This window comes from Mobula hypostoma, chromosome 6 (genome assembly GCF_963921235.1).
Source record: "Mobula hypostoma chromosome 6, sMobHyp1.1, whole genome shotgun sequence".
Taxonomy (NCBI): domain Eukaryota; kingdom Metazoa; phylum Chordata; class Chondrichthyes; order Myliobatiformes; family Myliobatidae; genus Mobula; species Mobula hypostoma.
The window spans coordinates 41,228,856-41,247,156 of NC_086102.1; the positions used below are offsets into that span (position 1 = coordinate 41,228,856).

Sequence of the window (18,301 nt, forward strand, 5' to 3'; positions counted from 1 at the left end):
TTCACATCATTAACAAAAATAACAATGTACACAAGGAAAATCTGAAGCCACGTGATAAGGAGTTGGTGCAGGAGGGAGGGCTTCAAGTTTTGGATCATTGGGCTCTCTTCCAGGAAAGGTGGGACTTGTACAGAAGGGATAGTTTGCACCTGGACTGGAAGGGGATTAATATCCTAGCGGAAAGACTTTCTGATGCTGCATGGGGCGGGGGGGGGGTGGAGTTTAAACTAGAGTTGCGGACGATGGGGACCAGAGCACCAACAGATAGTGGAGTGACTGTGGAGAAAGATGTTAAGCCTACATACAAAGTCAGGAATCAAAAGGTTGAGTATGGTGGGACTAATGTTCTGAACTGCACAGTTCAATTTAAGCAGTATTGTAGAAAAGGCGGAAGAGCTTAGGGCATGGATCTATACATGGGATTATAGTATTGCAGCCATTAGTGAGACTTGCTTGCAGGAAGAGCAGGACTGGCCAATGTTCTGGGGTTCCATTGTTTTAGATGAGATACGAGTGGGAGGGATTAAAGGGGATGAGGTGGCATTACTAGTCAGGAAAAATGTCACAGCTCTCAGATAGGTCAGACTGGAGAGCTTGTCTAGTGATACTTTCTGGGTAGAATGGAGGAACAAGAAAGGTATGACCACGTTAATGGGATTATATTATAGACCACCCAGTAGTTCGTCAGAATGAGGAACACATTTGTAGGGAGATGGCAGATTGATGCGAGAAACACAAGGTTGTGATAGGTAGGTGATTTTTAGTTTCCACATATTGACTGGAACTCCCATCCTGTAAAAGGACTAGATGGGAAAGAGTTTGTCAGATGTGTTCAGGAAAGTTTCCTTAAGCACCACGTAGAAGTCCCTACTAGACAGAGTATGTTACTTGCTCTCCTGTTAGGGAATGAAGACAGGTCAGATGACAAAAGCTTGTGCAGAGGAACACTTTGCATCTAGTGATCGTAATGCCATTAGTTTCCTGGTAATTATGGAAAAGGCTGGGTCTGGTCCTCAGATTGAGGTTCTAAATTGGAGAAAGGTCAATTTTGATGGTATCAGAAAGGATCCAGCAAGCGTGGATTGGGACCCCCAAATCCTGACGAAGGGTCTCGGCCTGAAACGTCGACTGCACCTCTTCCTAGAGATGCTGCCTGGCCTGCTGCGTTCACCAGCAACTTTTATGTGTGTTGCCTGAATTTCCAGCATCTGCAGAATTCCTACTGTTTGTGGATTGGGACAGGTTGTTTTCTGGCTAAGATGTACTTTGTAAGTGGGAGGCCTTCAAAAATGAAATTTTGAGAGAACAGAGTTTATATGTTCCTGTCAGAATAAAAGGCAAGGATAACACGTTCAGGGAATCTTGGTTTTTGAGGTGGAGACCCTGGTTAAGAAAAAGGTGGTGCATAGCAGGTATATGCAGACAGGAACAAATAAGGTGCTTGAGGACTATTGGAAATGCAAGAGAACACTTAAGAAGGATATCAGGAGGGCTAAAAGAGGTTGCCCTAGCAGATAAGGTGAAGAAGAACTCCAAGGGTTTCTACAGATTATACTTAGAGCAAAAAGGATAGCAAGGGACAAAATTAGTCCTCTGGAAGATCAGAGTGGCAATCTATGTGTGGACCCCCGGAGATCATAAATGGATTTTTGCATCTGTATTTACTTGGGAGATGGACAGAGTCAATAGAAATGAGGCAAAGCAGCAGCAAGATCATGGACCCTACACAGATTACAGAGAGGAGACGTTTGCTGTCTTGAGGCAAATTAGGATGGATAAATCCCCAGGATCTGAGAAGGCATTATCTTGGACCCTGTGGGAGGCAAGTGCAGAAATTGTAGGGGGCTTAGCAGGGATATTTAAAACATCATTAGCCAAGGGTGAGTCACCGCATGTTGGAGGATAGGTAATGTTGTTCTGTTGTTTAAAAAAGACTCAGAATAAATCAGGGAATGATAGGCCAGTGAAGCTGACATCAGCAGTGGGATAGTTATTGGAAGGTATTCTAAGAGATCCAATATATTTCGATAGACAGAATTGTTAGGAATAATCAAGATGGCTTTGTGCATGCTAGGTCGTGTCTAATCAATCTTTGAGATTTGAGGAAGCTACCAGGAAAACTGATGAAGGCAAGGTAATCGATATCTGCATGAACTTCAGCAAGGTGTTTTGACAAGAACCCACATGGAAGGTTGGTAAAGAAGTTTCAGTCACTTGGCATTCAAGGCGAGGTAGTAAACTGGATTAAACATTAGCTTCACAGGAGAAGCCAGAGAGTAGTTGCAGATGGTTGCCTCTCTGACTGGAGGCCTGTGACTAGTGGTGTGCGGTGGGAATCAATGCTGGGTCCTTTGTTATTTGTCATCAAATCAGTGAACTGGTTGATATTGTGGTAAACTAGATCAGCAAATTTGTGGATGACACCAAGATTGGGGGGGTGTAGTTGACACAGAGAAAGACCAAAGTTTGCAATGGGATCTGGAGCTGCCGGAAAAATGGGCTAAAAAAAAAACGCCAGATGGAATTTAATGCAGACAAGTGTGAGGTGTTGTACTTTAGGAGGACAACCAGGGTAGATTTTATACAGTGAGCGGTAGGACACCGAGGAGTGTGGTAGAACAGAGGGATCTGGGAATACAGATCCATAATTCCTTGAAAGTAGCGTCACAGGTATATATGGTCATAAAGAGAGCTTTTTGCGTATCAAAAATCCTGTATTGAGTACAGGAGTTGGAATGTTATGTTGAAATTATACAAGACGTTGATGAAGCCTAATTTGAAGTATTGTGTGCAGTTTTAATGACCTACCTACAGGAAAGATGCAAATAAGATTGTAAGAGTGCAGAGAAAATTTACAAGAATGTTGGTGGGACTTGAAGACCTGAATTACACAGAAAGATTAAATAGAACATATATGAGATTTAAAGGAGATTTGATAGAAGCAGACACAATTATGAGGATACAGATAGGTTAAATGCAAGCAGGTTCTTTTCCTACTGAGTTTAGGCGAGACTACTAGAGGTCATGGGTTAAAGGTGAAAGGTGAAATTTTTAAGGGGAACATGAAGGGGAGCTTCTTCACTCAGAGGGTGTGGAACAAGCTACCAGCACAAATGATGCATCCTGGTTCGATTTCAACATTTAAGAGAAATTTGGATAGGTACACGGACAGGAGGGCTATGGTCCAAGTACAGGATGATGAGACTAGGCAGATTAATGGTTTAGCATAAACTAGAAGGGCTGAAGGGCTTGTTTCAGTGCTATATAGTTCAAATGTTGATCAGATTTTCTTTAGGAAAACAAGATACATAAACTGAAATTAATTCGATTAAGTCCTGATGTCTACTATTCTTGAACGTCAGGAAAATTACCTTATGTTGTAGGCAAGGGACAATTTCAACATAACATTGCAGAAATATAAATTTGGATTAATTCAAACATTATCAATGTTGGGCTTCAAGGTAAATGGAGAGTGAGTGGGAATATGGATGATAAACCATGATCATATTCAATGTTGAAGCAACTCTGTAGGGCAGAGTAAGTTACGCTTGCTCCTATTCTCTACATTTATATATAAAGATAATGCTGCCCAGTTATCTTTCAAACATTTATACCACTCAACATATTAAAACATTTCATGAAATACTGTTCAGTATATTAAAACTAATATTTTAATAAATTAGGTTTACTATACATATATCATGTACATTTCTTTGAAACTTTAAAAAAAAAGGACAGAAAATTGCATGTGTATCCAAAATCATCTTACCCAAACTAACAGTTGAATAAGAAAGAGGATAAGACCCATAGGAACTGATTCGACCAAAAGTGACTAAAAAGAAAAATAATTCTGTTAACGTTCTTATTTTGTTAGCAATACAATTGTTTCAAATGTTTTGAATATGCATGTCAACACAATTCTGAGACAGTAACAAAAGTCTGAGTACAATTAGAAATGCACAAATTTAACTCCATAAACAGAAAGTCTTGGACGTGAACAATTCCCTGCATTACTGTGGCAATACAATTCAGAAAAATGCACATCAGCTAAAGTGTTCACAAAGTGAAAAGTGTACTGGATGTTCTGTCTGCACAGATTCTTTTCAGATAAATCCCGAAGTCCGACAAGCAATTGTTTCTTCAGTAAAACTTCGTAAAAATCAGATATCAAGCTCATAGGTTTTAGTAGAACATTTCATTCTCCAGCTGAATGAGCACATTTGGCTGAATACTGAGTAACAATAAAGATCTGATGGTGACATAGTCTTTGAATTAATTGGCTTAATAGAGACTGAAAACCATAAACCCAGGAACACAAGTAATGGCAGCTGTAGAATTCAGTTTTAGAAATTCTCAAAGATTATACCATCAGTAAAGATGACCAGAGATACATTTATCTAAATATCCTTAAAATACAAACTGCTTCAGTAAATGAGGACAAGAAAGCTAACCTCCTCACCTTGTCCGACCTAATATTACTTTAGCCCACTACAATACCAGAGGTTTTTGCCATTCAGTTGAATGACAGCAATTTTACCAAACACTAAAGTAGGGTCAGGCAGTACACCCCAGGCTTCGGAAAAAGGTAGCTGAAGAGATTGTGGAGGTATTAGAGTGATCTTTCAAGAATCACAAACTCAATGCCTTCTATGCCCACTTTGAAAGGGACAGTATGGGGACTTCCGGTAGCGCTCATGGAGTGAAGTCGCGTTCTTGACTCGCTCCATTACCTCTTGAGTTTTTTTTTCTTATGATCAGCTATATTTTAATTAACCATTAAGGCATCAACTTTTACAATACTTTGAAATACAGTGGGCTCTCCGATAACTGGATGCGTTTAAGGTCTGCTATGTCTAAGAATGGGAAAAACGGGAAGGATGGCAAACCTCCGGTTAAACCGAAAGGCATTGATTTCCCTCCGATTGAACCACCGGTGACTTTGAAAGCTATATCGGAGTTAATTCAAAGGGAAATTTCAACCTCTGTTACGGAGCTGATTCGTGCGGAAATTTCAACCTCTGTTACGGAGCTGATTCGTGCGGAAATTTCAATTAATTTCCAGAAAATTGCCGATTCAATTGATAAGTGAGCTTAAGATGGGGAAAATCGAAGAAACAATTAATGTAATGAAGAAGAAACTTGACTTTCTGACCTTTAAAAACTCTGACTTAGAATCTAGAATGCGACGGCAGAATCTACGAATGATTGGGGTGCGTGAAGCTGTTGAATCTGATAACCCTATGAAGTATTTTTCTCAACTTTTAAAAGATGCATTTCCTACTGTATTTCCTGACCAACCACCGTTATTGGATCGTGGTCACAGAGTTCCATCATACTCGCCTAGGTCAGATAAACCTCGGCACGTCATTTTACGGTTTCATTACTTTCAAGACAAGGAGAAACTGTTTCGATTCGTTCGATCTAAAGGTTTCATTGATTTTTTGGATCTTAAGTTCCGATTCGTGGAAGATTTCAGTAAACCAATCCGGGATCAACGGGTTCGTTACAGATCTGTGATGTCGGAACTCTACAAGATGGATTTAAGACCAGCGCTTCTTTACCCTGCACGTTTAAGGATTTGTACGTTGGATGGAGCCCTCTGTTTTTTTGACTCTCCATCGGATGCCCAGAGTTATCTGGATCAATTTTCACCTTCAACATCTTAATTGTAATTTTTTAACTATCTCCGTTGATCGGAGGCTGTGAATTTGTCGGTCTTAATGTTTTTTTTGCCCTATTTGGGCAGAAAAGTTTATTTTTGATTACTTAATATGGTTGCTAAACTTTCTTTTTAACTGCGTCATTTCTTTCTTTTTCCCAGGGGATTCTGGGTGGTTACTTCCTTATTGTCATTTTACATATTTCCTTTGTGGCCTTAAATTTTGTAGTTTTTTTTAAAATCTATTTTGTTTTGTAGGTTTTTATAACTAGTTTATGTTAATAATCTTATTTTTTTTGTTGTTTTGTTTATTCATGGGTCTGGGGTTTATTGCGGTTTTTTAATATATTTTCTGGCTTTTATTCTGTTATGTGTTTATTTTAATTGAGTTATCTTTTTTTTATTCTTTTACTGTTTTATAATCAGCTGATCTTTTTTATATTTACACTTTTTTTTTAGGGAGCGTATACCGGAAGTCATGGGGGTAGTTTTAGTGCTTGCTTCTTTCGGGCTGGTCTGCATTAGATTTAGCCTTGGGGTCATGGGGTGGGGGGTGGTGGGAGGGGCTTCACATTTCAGTTTCTTTCTTCTTGGGCTATATACATTATTGAAGTATTGGTTGCGTTCTTCTTCCCGGTATCTCTTGTATGTTCTGTTCCCTCTCCGGGTTCGTGGGTCGAGCCTATTGTCAATCCTCCTTGTTGTGGGTTGACTTTAGGGTTTATGGAGTCTATTATTAATTTTGTCTCCTGGAATACTAATGGTCTTAATCATCCTATTAAAAGGAAAAAAATTTTTAAAGTGTTCCGGAGACTTAAAGCACAAATTTTATTCTTACAAGAGACCCAAGTGCAGAGGGGGGACAGACTACGTTTTTTTAAATTCTGGAAGGAACAACAGTTCCATTCGAACTCCAATGCTAAGATTCGAGGCGTCTCTATTTTTATAGACTCCTCAGTTACTTTTATACAACATGATATTATTTCTGATCCGAATGGTAGATTTCTATTGGTTAGTGGTTTACTATTTAATAAAAAAGTAGTTTTGGTTAATGTTTATGCTCCTAATATGGACTGTCCGGAATTTTATAAATCATTATTTAATCAGTTTCCGAATTTGAATGAGTTTTCATTGATCTGGGGCGGAGATCTTAATACCTGTTTGTCTCCAGCTTTGGACCGTTCGGCTCCTTTACGGACCTTACCTAATAAATCTGCAACTTTGATTAATTCATTCCTTTCTGATTCTGGGTCGACGGACATTTGGCGCTTTTTGCATCCTCAGGAAAAAGATTTTTCTTTTTTCTCACATGTTCATTATTCCTATTCAAGAATTGATTATTTCTTTATTGATTCTCGTCTTATTTCCTCAGTGATTAAATGTGATTATGACTCTATAACCATTTCGGATCATGCTCCACTTAAGCTTTCTATTAAAATTCTGGCCAATATACGAAATAATAGACAGTGGCGTTTTAATTCACTGTTGCTTCAGGACTCAGATTTTGTTAACTTTATGAATGAACAGATTGATCTTTTTTTTACAATTAACCATACAGAGGATATTTCTGTTAACACTCTTTGGGACACGTTTAAAGCTTATATTCGTGGTCAGATTATCTCGTATTCTGCTGCTTTGAGGAAGAAGCAGAAGCAGGAGGAGTTGGTAATTGTGGACAAGATTAAGGAAATTGATAAGAAATATGTTATAGCTCCTTCTGAGGAGTTATATAAACAAAGAACTGAACTTCAAATGGAACACAGTTTATTACTCTTGTCCTCGATTGTAAACCAATTAAAGAAAACAAGAAGTGAATTTTATGTACACAGTGACAAAATTGGCAAACTGTTGGCTAATCAATTGAAGTCTAATTATGCTAAATCTCAAATTAATCAGATTTATAACCAAAATGATCGACTGATACTTGATCATGTGGGGATTAATCAAACCTTCTGTGATTTTTACTCTTCCTTATATCAATCAGAGTCTCCTCGAGATTCTAAATATATGAATGATTTTTTAGATAATTTAGACTTCCCTGAGATTTCACAGGATATGGCTTCTATGTTAGATACTCCCATTACCATGGATGAGAATAAGAATGTTATTTTCTCTATGAATTTGGGGAAAGCTCCTGGCCCTGATGGGTTTACCGTAGAATTTTATAAATGTTTTGCTCCTTCATTAATCCCTTGGCTCTGTAGGGTTTTTGAGGCTTCATTGAAACTTGGTAAACTTCCTGAATCTTTTAATAGAGCGTCAATTTCTTTAATATTAAAGAAGGATAAAGATCCTGCTCAATGTGCATCTTATAGACCAATATCTTTATTAAATATTGATTCTAAAGTTTTTTCTAAGTTATTAGCAAATAGATTAGAAAAAGTACTTCCCTCTATTATTTCGGAAGACCAAACGGGTTTTATTAAAGGTCGTTACTCTTTTTATAATATTCGTACACTGTTAAATATCGTTTATACTCCCTCACAAAATGTTCCTGAGTGTGTTATCTCTTTAGATGCCAAGAAAGCTTTTGATAGAGTAGAATGGCCTTATTTATTTAAGGTGCTTGAAATGTTTAATTTTAGCTCGAAATTTATATCCTGGATTAAACTCTTAGATTATTCTCCTGTGGCCTCAGTCCGTACTAACTCTTTAAGTTCACCTTTTTTCCCTCTTTTTCGAGGTACTCGACAAGGTTGTCCTCTTAGTCCCTTATTATTTGATATTGCTTTAGGACCTCTTGCAATTGCCATTCGAGAATCTCCAAATATTACTGGGATAACTCGGGGCTTAAAGTCCCATAAATTATCACTCTATGCTGATGATTTACTTTTATATATTTCTAATCCTCAAAAATCCATCCCGGCTGTTTTAGAGTTATTAGCACAATTTGGTCTTTTTTCAGGTTATAAATTAAATCTTAGTAAGAGTGAACTCTTTCCGATTAATAAACAACTTCCCTTATATTATAAATTTCCATTTAAATTGATTAATAATTATTTTTCATATCTTGGGATTAAAATTACTTGTAAATACAAAGATTTATTTAAGACCAACTTTTTACCATTAATAGTCCATATTACTCAACTTTCATCTAAATGGTTTCCTTTATATTTAACTTTGATTGGTCGTATTAATGCAGTTAAGATGTTTTTTTTGCCAAAATTTTTATATATGTTTTAAGCATTACCAATCTTTGTTCCAAAATCTTTTTTTGACAAAGTTGACTCTAAAATTTCTTCATTTATTTGGCAGAATAGAAACCCGAGACTGGGTAAAATACATTTACAGAAAGCTAAGAGAGATGGAGGCTTAGCATTACCTAACTTTAGATTTTATTATTGGGCAATTAATATTCGACATATGAAATTCTGGTTACTGGACCAGGATATACTATCCATTCCTAAATGGGTAGTATTGGAATTACAATCTGTTCAGGGTTTTACACTTGGCTCTATTTTAGGTTCCTCTCTTCCTTTTGATTGGAAACGCCTTAAACAGGTGTCTAACCCGATAGTTAAATATATCTTGCGTATTTGGTTTCAATTCAGAAAATCTTTTGATCTTAATCAATTTGGGTTAGCGATTCCTATTTTAGGTAACATATTTTTTCCTCCCTCTTTTACGGATTGTGCTTTTCAAACTTGGAAGACTAAAGGTATTTCACGGTTTTTGGATTTATTTTTAGATGGTTCCCTTATGTCTTTTGAACAATTATCTAATAATATAACTTATCAAGAATACATTTTTTTTAGATATCTACAAGTTAGAAATTTCCTAAGTACTATACTTTCTTCCTTTCCAATGCTTCCTCCTACATACATTTTAGATACTATAATCAACCTTAATCCATGTCAGAAAGGTGCATCGGCTATGATTTATAATATTATTATGAAACTTAGGAAAGCTCCATTTGATAAGATTAGGGTAGATTGGGAACAGGAATTGGGGCTTACCATTTCCGTGGATGACTGGGGGCAGATTTTACAATTAGTCAATACTTCCTCTATCTGTGCTAAACATTCCCTAATTCAATTTAAAGTTGTTCATAGAGCACATATGTCCAAAGATAAGTTAGCGCGCTTTTATTCTCATATTAATCCTTTTTGTGATACATGTCCGGGGCAGATAGCCTCTTTAGCTCATATGTTTTGGTCTTGCCCTACTTTGGAAACTTTTTGGAGAGACATTTTTAATATTATCTCCAAGGTATTGACTATAGATATCTCTCCTCACCCTATTACTGCTATCTTTGGACTACCTAAAATTTCCAGTAATCTCTCCCCTTCAGCCCGTAGAATGATTGCATTTCTTACTTTAATGGCGAAAAGATGTATCTTACAACATTGGAAAGAGCTTAATGCTCCAACTACCTTTTTTTGGTTTTCTCAGACGATATTATGCTTGAATCTGGAGAAAATTAGAAGCAATCTTTATGACTCCTCATTTAAATTTGAACAGACTTGGAGATCTTTTATTCAATATTTTCATTTAATGTAATATATACCCTTCTTGTTTTTTTTTACTGTTTTTAATGGAGGTCGGGATTGAGGACGTGATTTTAAGTTTAACTCTGTTTGGTTTCAAGTTAGCCCATTGCTTTGCTTTGCTTTTAGTTAGTTGCACGGTGGGTTTTTTTGGGGGGGGGAGGGGTTTTCCTTTTCTCTATTGATACATATATAAAATTAGTATACTATTATGTTACCTTGGTATGTTATGTTTAAATTACATTGTTTGTAGTATCTTTTTTGTATTAATATCTTCTGTAATTTTATTATATTCTAACAGTGTATTAGTGTCTATATGGCTTACCTTTTAGTATACTTATTTAATAAAAAGATTTAAAAAGAAAAGAAAGGGACAGTATAACTACAGCTGTGAAGATCCCTGCTGCACCAGGTCACCCTGTGATCTCTGTCTCAAGGGCCAATGTCAGGCTGTCTTTCAGGAGTGTGAATCCTTGCAAGGCAGCAAGCCCCGATGGAACCTGGTAAGAGGTTGGTCATGACTACACTGAACTTCTGCCTCAGCAAAGACCTGGACACACTGAAATTTACCTATTACCACTAAAGGTCTATGGCAGACGCAATCTCAATGGCTCTTCACACGGCCTTAGATCACCTGGTAAATACAACACCCATGTCAGGATACTCACAAAATGCTGGAGGAATTCAGCAGACCAGGCAGCATTTATGGAAAAAAGTACTTTTTTTCCCCCTCCATATATGTTGCCTGGCCTGCTGAGTTCCTTCAGCATTTTGTGTGGGTGTTGCTTGCATTTCCAGCACCTGCAGATTTTTCTGTTTGTCAGGATGCTGTTCATTGACTCTAGCTTAGCGTTTAACACAATCATTCCCACAGCTCTGGTTAAAAAGCTACAGAACCTGGGCCTCTGTATTTTCCTTTGCAATCTTCCTAACTGGAAGACCACAATCTGTGCGGATTGGTGATAACATCTCCTCCTCACTGACAATCAGCACTGGTGCACCTCAGGGGTGTGTGCTTAGCCCACTGCTCTACTCTCTCTATACCCGTGACAGTGTGGGTAGGCACAGCTCAAATACCCTCTATAAATTTGCTGATTATACAACTATTGTTGGGAGAATCTCAGATGGAGATGAGAGGGCGTACAGGAGTGAGATATACCAGCTCGTGGAGTGGTGTCACAGCAACAACCTTGCACTCAATGCCAGTAAGACCAAAGAGCTGATTGTGGACTTCAGAAGGAGTAAGACAAGGGAGCATGAACCAATTCTCATAGAGGGATCAGAAGTGGAGAGAGTGAGCAATTTCAAGTTCCTGGGTGTCAAGATCTCTGAGGATTTAACCTGGTCCCAACATATCCATGCAGCTACAACGAAGGCAAGACAGCAGCTATATTTCATTCGGAGTTTGAGGAGATCTGGTTTGTCACCTGAAACTCTCGAAAACTTCTACAGATGCATCCTAACAGGCTGCATCACTGCCTGTGATTGGGGGGGGGGGGTGCAGGGAGTGGAAAGCTACTGCACAGGATTGAAAGAAGTTACAGGAAGTTGTAAAATTAGTCAGCTCCAACTTGGGTACCAGCCTCCATAGCACTCAAGGCATCGTCAGGAAGTGGAGTCTCAGAGAGGCAGCATCCATCATTCAGGATCCCCACCACCCAGGGCATGTCCTCTTCTCATTGTTACTGTCAGGAAGGAGGTACAGAAGCCTGAAGGCACACACTCAGCGATACAGGAACAGCTTCTTCCCCTTTGCCATCGGATTCCCAAATGGACATTGATCCCATGAACATTACCTCACTGTTTTTTTTATTATTATTTCTGTTTTTGCACTATTTTTAATTTAACTACTTAATATACAACAGTTTGCACATACCCGATTCATTCTGATTCTGGAGGACTGGAAAATTGCAAATGTTGCTCCACTCTTTAAGGGAGGGAGGTAAATGACAGGAAATTATTGACCAGTTAGCCTGACTTCAGTGGTTGGGAAGACATTGGAATTCATTATTAAGAATGAGGCTTCTGGGTATTTGGAGGCACGTGATAAAATAGACCAAAGTCAGCATGGGTTCTTTAAGGGGAAATCTTTCCCGACAAATCTATTGGAATTCTTTGGATGCGAAGAAAAATGGAGGGGCAAGAAGCATTGAGGAAGCAGGAGGACTGCGGAATACTTGGACAGATTAGTGGAATGTGCAAAGAAGGAGCAGACGGAATACAGCATAGGGAAGTGTATGGTCATGCACTTTGGTAGAAGACATAACAACAAACTATTTTCTAAATGGAGTGAAGATTCAGAAATCAGAGTTACAAAGGGACTTGGAAGTCCTAATGCAGGATTCCCTAAAGGAGGAGTTGGTGGTAGGGAAGGCAATTGCAGTGTTAGCATTCATTTCAAGGGGACTGGAATACAAGAACAAGGATGTAATGCTGAGGCTTTATAAGGCATTGGTCAACACTTGAAGTATTGTGAGCAATTTTTGGCCCCTTATCTAAGAAAGAATGTGCTGGCATTGGATAGGATACAGAGGAGATTCATGAGAATGATTCTGGGAATGAAAGGGTTACGGTACAAGGAGTGTTTGATGGCTCTGGGCCTGTACTCACTGGAGTTCAGAAAAACAGGGTGGGGCGGGGAGGATCTCGCTGAATCCTATTGAATATGGAAAACCCTACATACAGTGGATGGTGGAGAGGATGCTTCCTTTAATGGAAACTCCAGGGCCAGTGGGCACAGCCTCAGAATAGAGGGATGCCCGTTTAGATCAGAGATGAGGAAGAATTTCTTCAGCCAGAAGGCGGTGAATCTGTTGAATTCATCGCCACAGACAGTTTTGGAGGCCGACTCATTGGGTATGTTTAAAGTGGAGGTTGACAGGTTCTTGATTAGCAAGAGTGTCAAAGGTCATGGGGAGAAGACAGGAGATTAGGGTTGAGGGGAATAACAACTCAGCCACGATGGAATGGTGGAGCAGTCAATGGGCCGAATAGCCCAATTCTGCTCCTTTGTCTTATGATCCAATTGATAGCATTACCAATAATGCTCACATCCCCCCCACAAAAAAAACTAAAGGCTAAAAGGTTTTGTAATAGGGCTGAAAATATTAACCCTAAACGAGTTATTTCTTTTCTCACAGATGCTGCCCGAGCTGAGTATTCCGAGATTTTATTTGTTTCTTTTTAGAATTCCAACATCTATATACTATTGCTTTTTGACTACTGACTATTTTGACAATTGCTAAACACCATAATGCCACTTAAAAAAAAACACCCAATACCCTCAAACAGGGCTAACTTTTATAAAGCAATACATACAAAATGATGGAGGAACTCAGCACGAGGAATTCTGCAGATGCTGGAAATCCAAGCAACACACATCAAAGTTGCTGGTGAACGCAGCAGGCCAGGCAGTATCTCTAGGAAGAGGTACAGTCGACGTTTCGGGCCGAGACCCTTCGTCAGGACTAACTGAAGGAAGAGTTAGTAAGAGATTTGAAAGTGGGAGGGGGAGGGGGAGATCCAAAATGATAGGAGAAGACAGGAGGGGGAGGGATGGAGCCAAGAGCTGGACAGTGATAGGCAAAAGGAATACGAGAGGATCATGGGACAGGAGGTCCAGGAAGAAAGACAAGGGGGGCGGGGGGGGGGACCCAGAGGATGGGCAAGGGGTATAGTGAGAGGGACAGAGGGAGAAAAAGGAGAGAGAGAGAAAGAATGTGTGTATATAAATAAATCACGGATGGGATACGAGGAGGAGGTGGGGCATTAGTGGAAGTTTGAGAAGTCAATGTTCATGCCATCAGGTTGGAGGCTACCCAGACGGAATATAAGGTGTTGTTCCTCCAGCCTGAGTGTGGCTTCATCTTGACAGTAGAGGAGGCCGTGGATAGACGTATCAGAATGGGAATGGGACCTGGAATTAAAATGTGTGGCCACTGGCCACCTACGCTCTGTCCGCCAGAGAAAGCAGCAGTCCTTCCAGGTGAGGCGACACTTCACCCGTCAGTCGGCTGGGGTGATATACTGCGTCCAGTGCTCCCGATGTGGCTTTCTATATATTGGCGAGACCCGACGCAGGCTGGGAGATCATCTTGCTGAACACCTAAGCTCTGCCCGCGAGAGAAAGCAGGATCTCCCAGTGGCCACACATTTTAATTCCACATCCCATTCCCATTCTGTTATGTCTATCCACGACCTCCTCTACTGTAAAGATGAAGCCACACTCAGGTTGGAAGAACAACACCTTATATTCCGTCTGGGTAGCCTCCAACCTGATGGCATGAATATTGACTTCTCAAACTTCCACTAATGCCCCACCTCTCCCTCGTACCCCATCCGTTATTTATTTATATACACACATTCTTTTTCTCTCTTTCCTTTTTCTAACTCTGTCCCTCTCACTATACCCCTTACCCATCCTCTGGGTTTTCCCTCCTCCCCCTTTTCTTTCTCCCTGGGCCTCCTGTCCCATGATCCACTCATATCCCTTTTGCCTATCACCTGTCCAGCTCTTGGCTCCATCCCTCCCCCTCCTGTCTTCTCCTATCATTTTGGATCTCCCCCTCCCCCTCCAACTTTCAAATCTCTTACTAGCTCTTCTTTCAGTTAGTCCTGGCGAAGGGTCTCGGCCCAAAATGTCCACTGTACCTCTTCCTAGAGATGCTGCCTGGCCTGCTGCGTTCACCAGTAACTTTGATGTGTGTTGAGGAACTCAGCAGGTCAGGCAGCATTATTGCTCTGGATTTCCAGCATTTGCAGTCTCTTGTGTTTAAACAAACAATCTTGTTCAATATGTTCATTTTTAAATTGATCCCTTTCAACAGCTTAGTGGTTACTGAAATTACATTTTTGTTTTCATTTGTATTCCACAAGCCTGGTTAAGAATGCATGAAGGACACTCAACAGCCACTTCAAGGCATCATTTCCAGAATCCATTCTTCTAAGAGGCTTCACCCATATTAGAAGTGCAGGTGCCCAGGGTCATCTGAGCACTGATAATGTGGTCTCATGCCCAAATTTACAGAGAAAGCAATGTCAAAAAAAAAACTCTCTTTATTAATCCATTTATTCAGATCCCAAATCAAAGAAGAGACTAGCATTCACAGTTATCAATTTGTAGGGTTATTCAGCTTTTGGACCCCAAGTTACAATTTTGCATTTGAAAGTCAATTACTCAACTCATCTCTGTAAAGGAACTGTGATTAAAGAAATACTTCATGGAAAAATACTTAGATGTGATCAGGTAACAAAATGGTTAAAGAGTTTCCAAAATCAGAAAAGCGTTTTCTTGCAAGTATATCATATATTCATACCAAAACAATAATACCTTTCAGTCCTACCACCCCACAAAACGATGCTGGGATTCTTACTGAACCTCCTCCATCACTCCCAATCGCCAGTGCACAGATACCTTTAAGAAATCAATCACGTTAATACAGGTCATCTCCACAGTGAAAGGTTGCATCTTCTGAGTTTAGATTTGCAAACTGTTTTCTAATACATTATTATAATAAAGTCCAGCAAAAGTTACTCAGATATCAAAAGTGATATCACGTATTATTATTGGACACCAACTAGACTCTACAAAGTGGGGATTGTTGATAATAATTTATGCTGGAAATGTAAAAATGAGGTGGGCATATACTTTCACAAGATTTGGGAGTGTTCCATGGTTCGTCCATTTTGGTGTAAAGTTCTTGATTTATTGGGGAGTTGGTCACATTGCCCTTGTGCCCACGGCTTTGTCTCCTGGGTGACAGACAATGATACCCAACATAAACAATGACAAGTTCACTATTTTAAAGGTGGGTCTCATCACAGCTGCAAGAACTATATTGCAAAACTGGAAAAAACCCAGATGACCCACTGTGAAGGAATGGACTGAGGAAATGATTAAGATTTCATCATATGAACACATGTTGGGAAGAATTAACAGTGAGGGAAAAGTGCAAGATGCGTGGGATCAATTTTGGTTGTATGTTAATTTAAACTCAAATTAGAACTTCCTTCTGTTTCTAAGTTTTACTTGTTTTCCTGTCATGGGATGGCTGTGTAAATATGCTGTACTCCATCTGCTCTATGATATGCTGTGCTGCTTTGTAAAATAAGAATAAATAATAATAAATATTTGAATTACAAAAATAAAAGTGGTATCACAGATAAAATACAGAAATATTCATTTATGTTGTCAGTTTATTCTGAGAGTACAACAAATTCACGTGGATCTGAAATATAGTAAACTGATCCTTTATTGTGGTGGATCAGCTGTAAGGTGATGGAAAATTAGAACCGATTTCAATAGCTGGGTATCGGACAAATGAAGGTTCAAACTTGATTCTAAGTTTTAAACACTGTGTCTCAGGTGAAGTTGGTGGGGAGGGCTGGGGGAGAGGAACTGCGTTAGTAGGTCATTTTAACTAAAAAGAAGAATGGAAAGGGTCTGCAGACCCATGGAATGCACACCCTGTGTCATGAGCGAACTTTCGAGCTCCTGGACAACCACTGGTGAGAAAACCTCATCAGCTGGAGAAGTATATGATCTGGGCTTTGGCATCTGAGAGACAGCTAACTTTACTGTGTGCCATCAGCAAAGGCAAAGGACAAGTGTTCCATGGACAGTGCTTTCAGGAGCTCGTCACTCCATAACTGAAGATTTTGCAGCCAGAGAGGAAATGGGTGATGTGGAGAGGAACATAGAATAGTACAGCACAGTACAGGCCCTTCGGCCCACAATGTTGTGCTGACCCTCAAACCCTGCCTCCCATATAACCCCCCACCTTAAATTCCTCCATATACCTGTCTAGTAGTCTCTTAAACTTCACTAGTGTATCTGCCTCCACCACTGACTCAGGCAGTGTATTCCACACACCAACCACTCTCTGAGTAAAAATTCTTCCTCTAATATCCCCGTTGAACTTCCCACCCCTTACCTTAAAGCCGTGTCCTCTTGTATTGAGCAGTGGTGCCCTGGGGAAGGGGTACTGGCTATCCACTCTATCTATTCCTCTTAATATCTTGTATACCTCTATCATGTCTCCTCTCATCCTCCTTCTCTCCAAAGAGTAAAGCCCTAGCTCCCTTAATCTCTGATCATAATGCATACTCTCTAAACCAGGCAGCATCCTGGTAAATCTCCTCTGTACCCTTTCCAATGCTTCCACCTTCCTATAGTGAGGTGACCAGAACTGGACACAGCACTCCAAGTGTGGCCTAACCAGAGTTTAATAGAGCTGCATCATTACATCGTGACTCTTAAACTCCATCCCTCGACTTATGAAAGCTAACACCCCATAAACTTTCTTAACTACCCTATCCACCTGTGAGGCAACTTTCAGGGATCTGTGGACATGTACCCCGAGATCCCTCGGCACCTCCACACTACCAAGAATCCTGCCATTTACTTTGTACTCTGCCTTGGAGTTTGTCCTTCCAAAGTGTACCACCTCACACTTCTCCGGGTTGAACTCCATCTGCCACTTCTCAGCCCACTTCTGCATCCTATCAATGTCTCTCTGCAATCTTTGACAATCCTCTACACTATCTACAACACCACCAACCTTTGTGTCGTCTGCAAACTTGCCAACCCACCCTTCTACCCCCACATCCAGGTCGTTAATAAAAATCATGAAAAGTAGAGGTCCTAGAACAGATCCTTGTGGGACACCACTAGTCACAATCCTCCAATCTGAATGTACTCCCTCCACCACCACCCTCTGCCTTCTGCAGGCAAGCCAGTTCTGAATCCACCTTGCCAAACTTCCCTGGATCCCATGCCTCCTGACTTTCTGAATGAGCCTACCATGTGGAACCTTGTCAAATGCCTCACTAAAATCCATATAGATCACATCCACTGCACTACCCTCATCTATATGCCTGGTCACCTCCTCAAAGAACTCTATCAGGCTTGCAAGACACGATCTACCTTTCACAAAGCCATGCTGAATATCCCTGATCAGACCATAATTCTCTAAATGCCCAGAGATCCTATCGCTAAGAATCTTTTCCAACAGCTTTCCCACCACAGACGTAAGGCTCACTGGTCTATAATTACCAGGACTATCCCTACTACCTTTTTTGAACAAGGGGACAATATTCGCCTCTCTCCAATCGTCCGGTAGAATTCCCGTGGACAACGAGGACATAAAGATCCTAG

The 18,301-nt window shown here is 40.0% G+C and overlaps 1 protein-coding gene across 2 annotated transcripts in view; it reads right to left on the reverse strand.

The window, feature by feature from the left end:
• LOC134347969 (uncharacterized) overlaps window positions 1-18,301 on the reverse strand; it is a 121,859-nt gene that overhangs the window by 38,140 nt on the left and 65,418 nt on the right. For both annotated transcript variants that reach the window (XM_063050657.1, XM_063050656.1), the window contains exons 10-11: window positions 15,476-15,559; window positions 3,770-3,832 (exon numbers count right to left, since the gene is read on the reverse strand). In XM_063050657.1, the coding sequence (XP_062906727.1) occupies window positions 3,770-3,832; window positions 15,476-15,559 (147 nt within the window). The remainder of the gene's footprint in view (window positions 1-3,769; window positions 3,833-15,475; window positions 15,560-18,301) is intronic.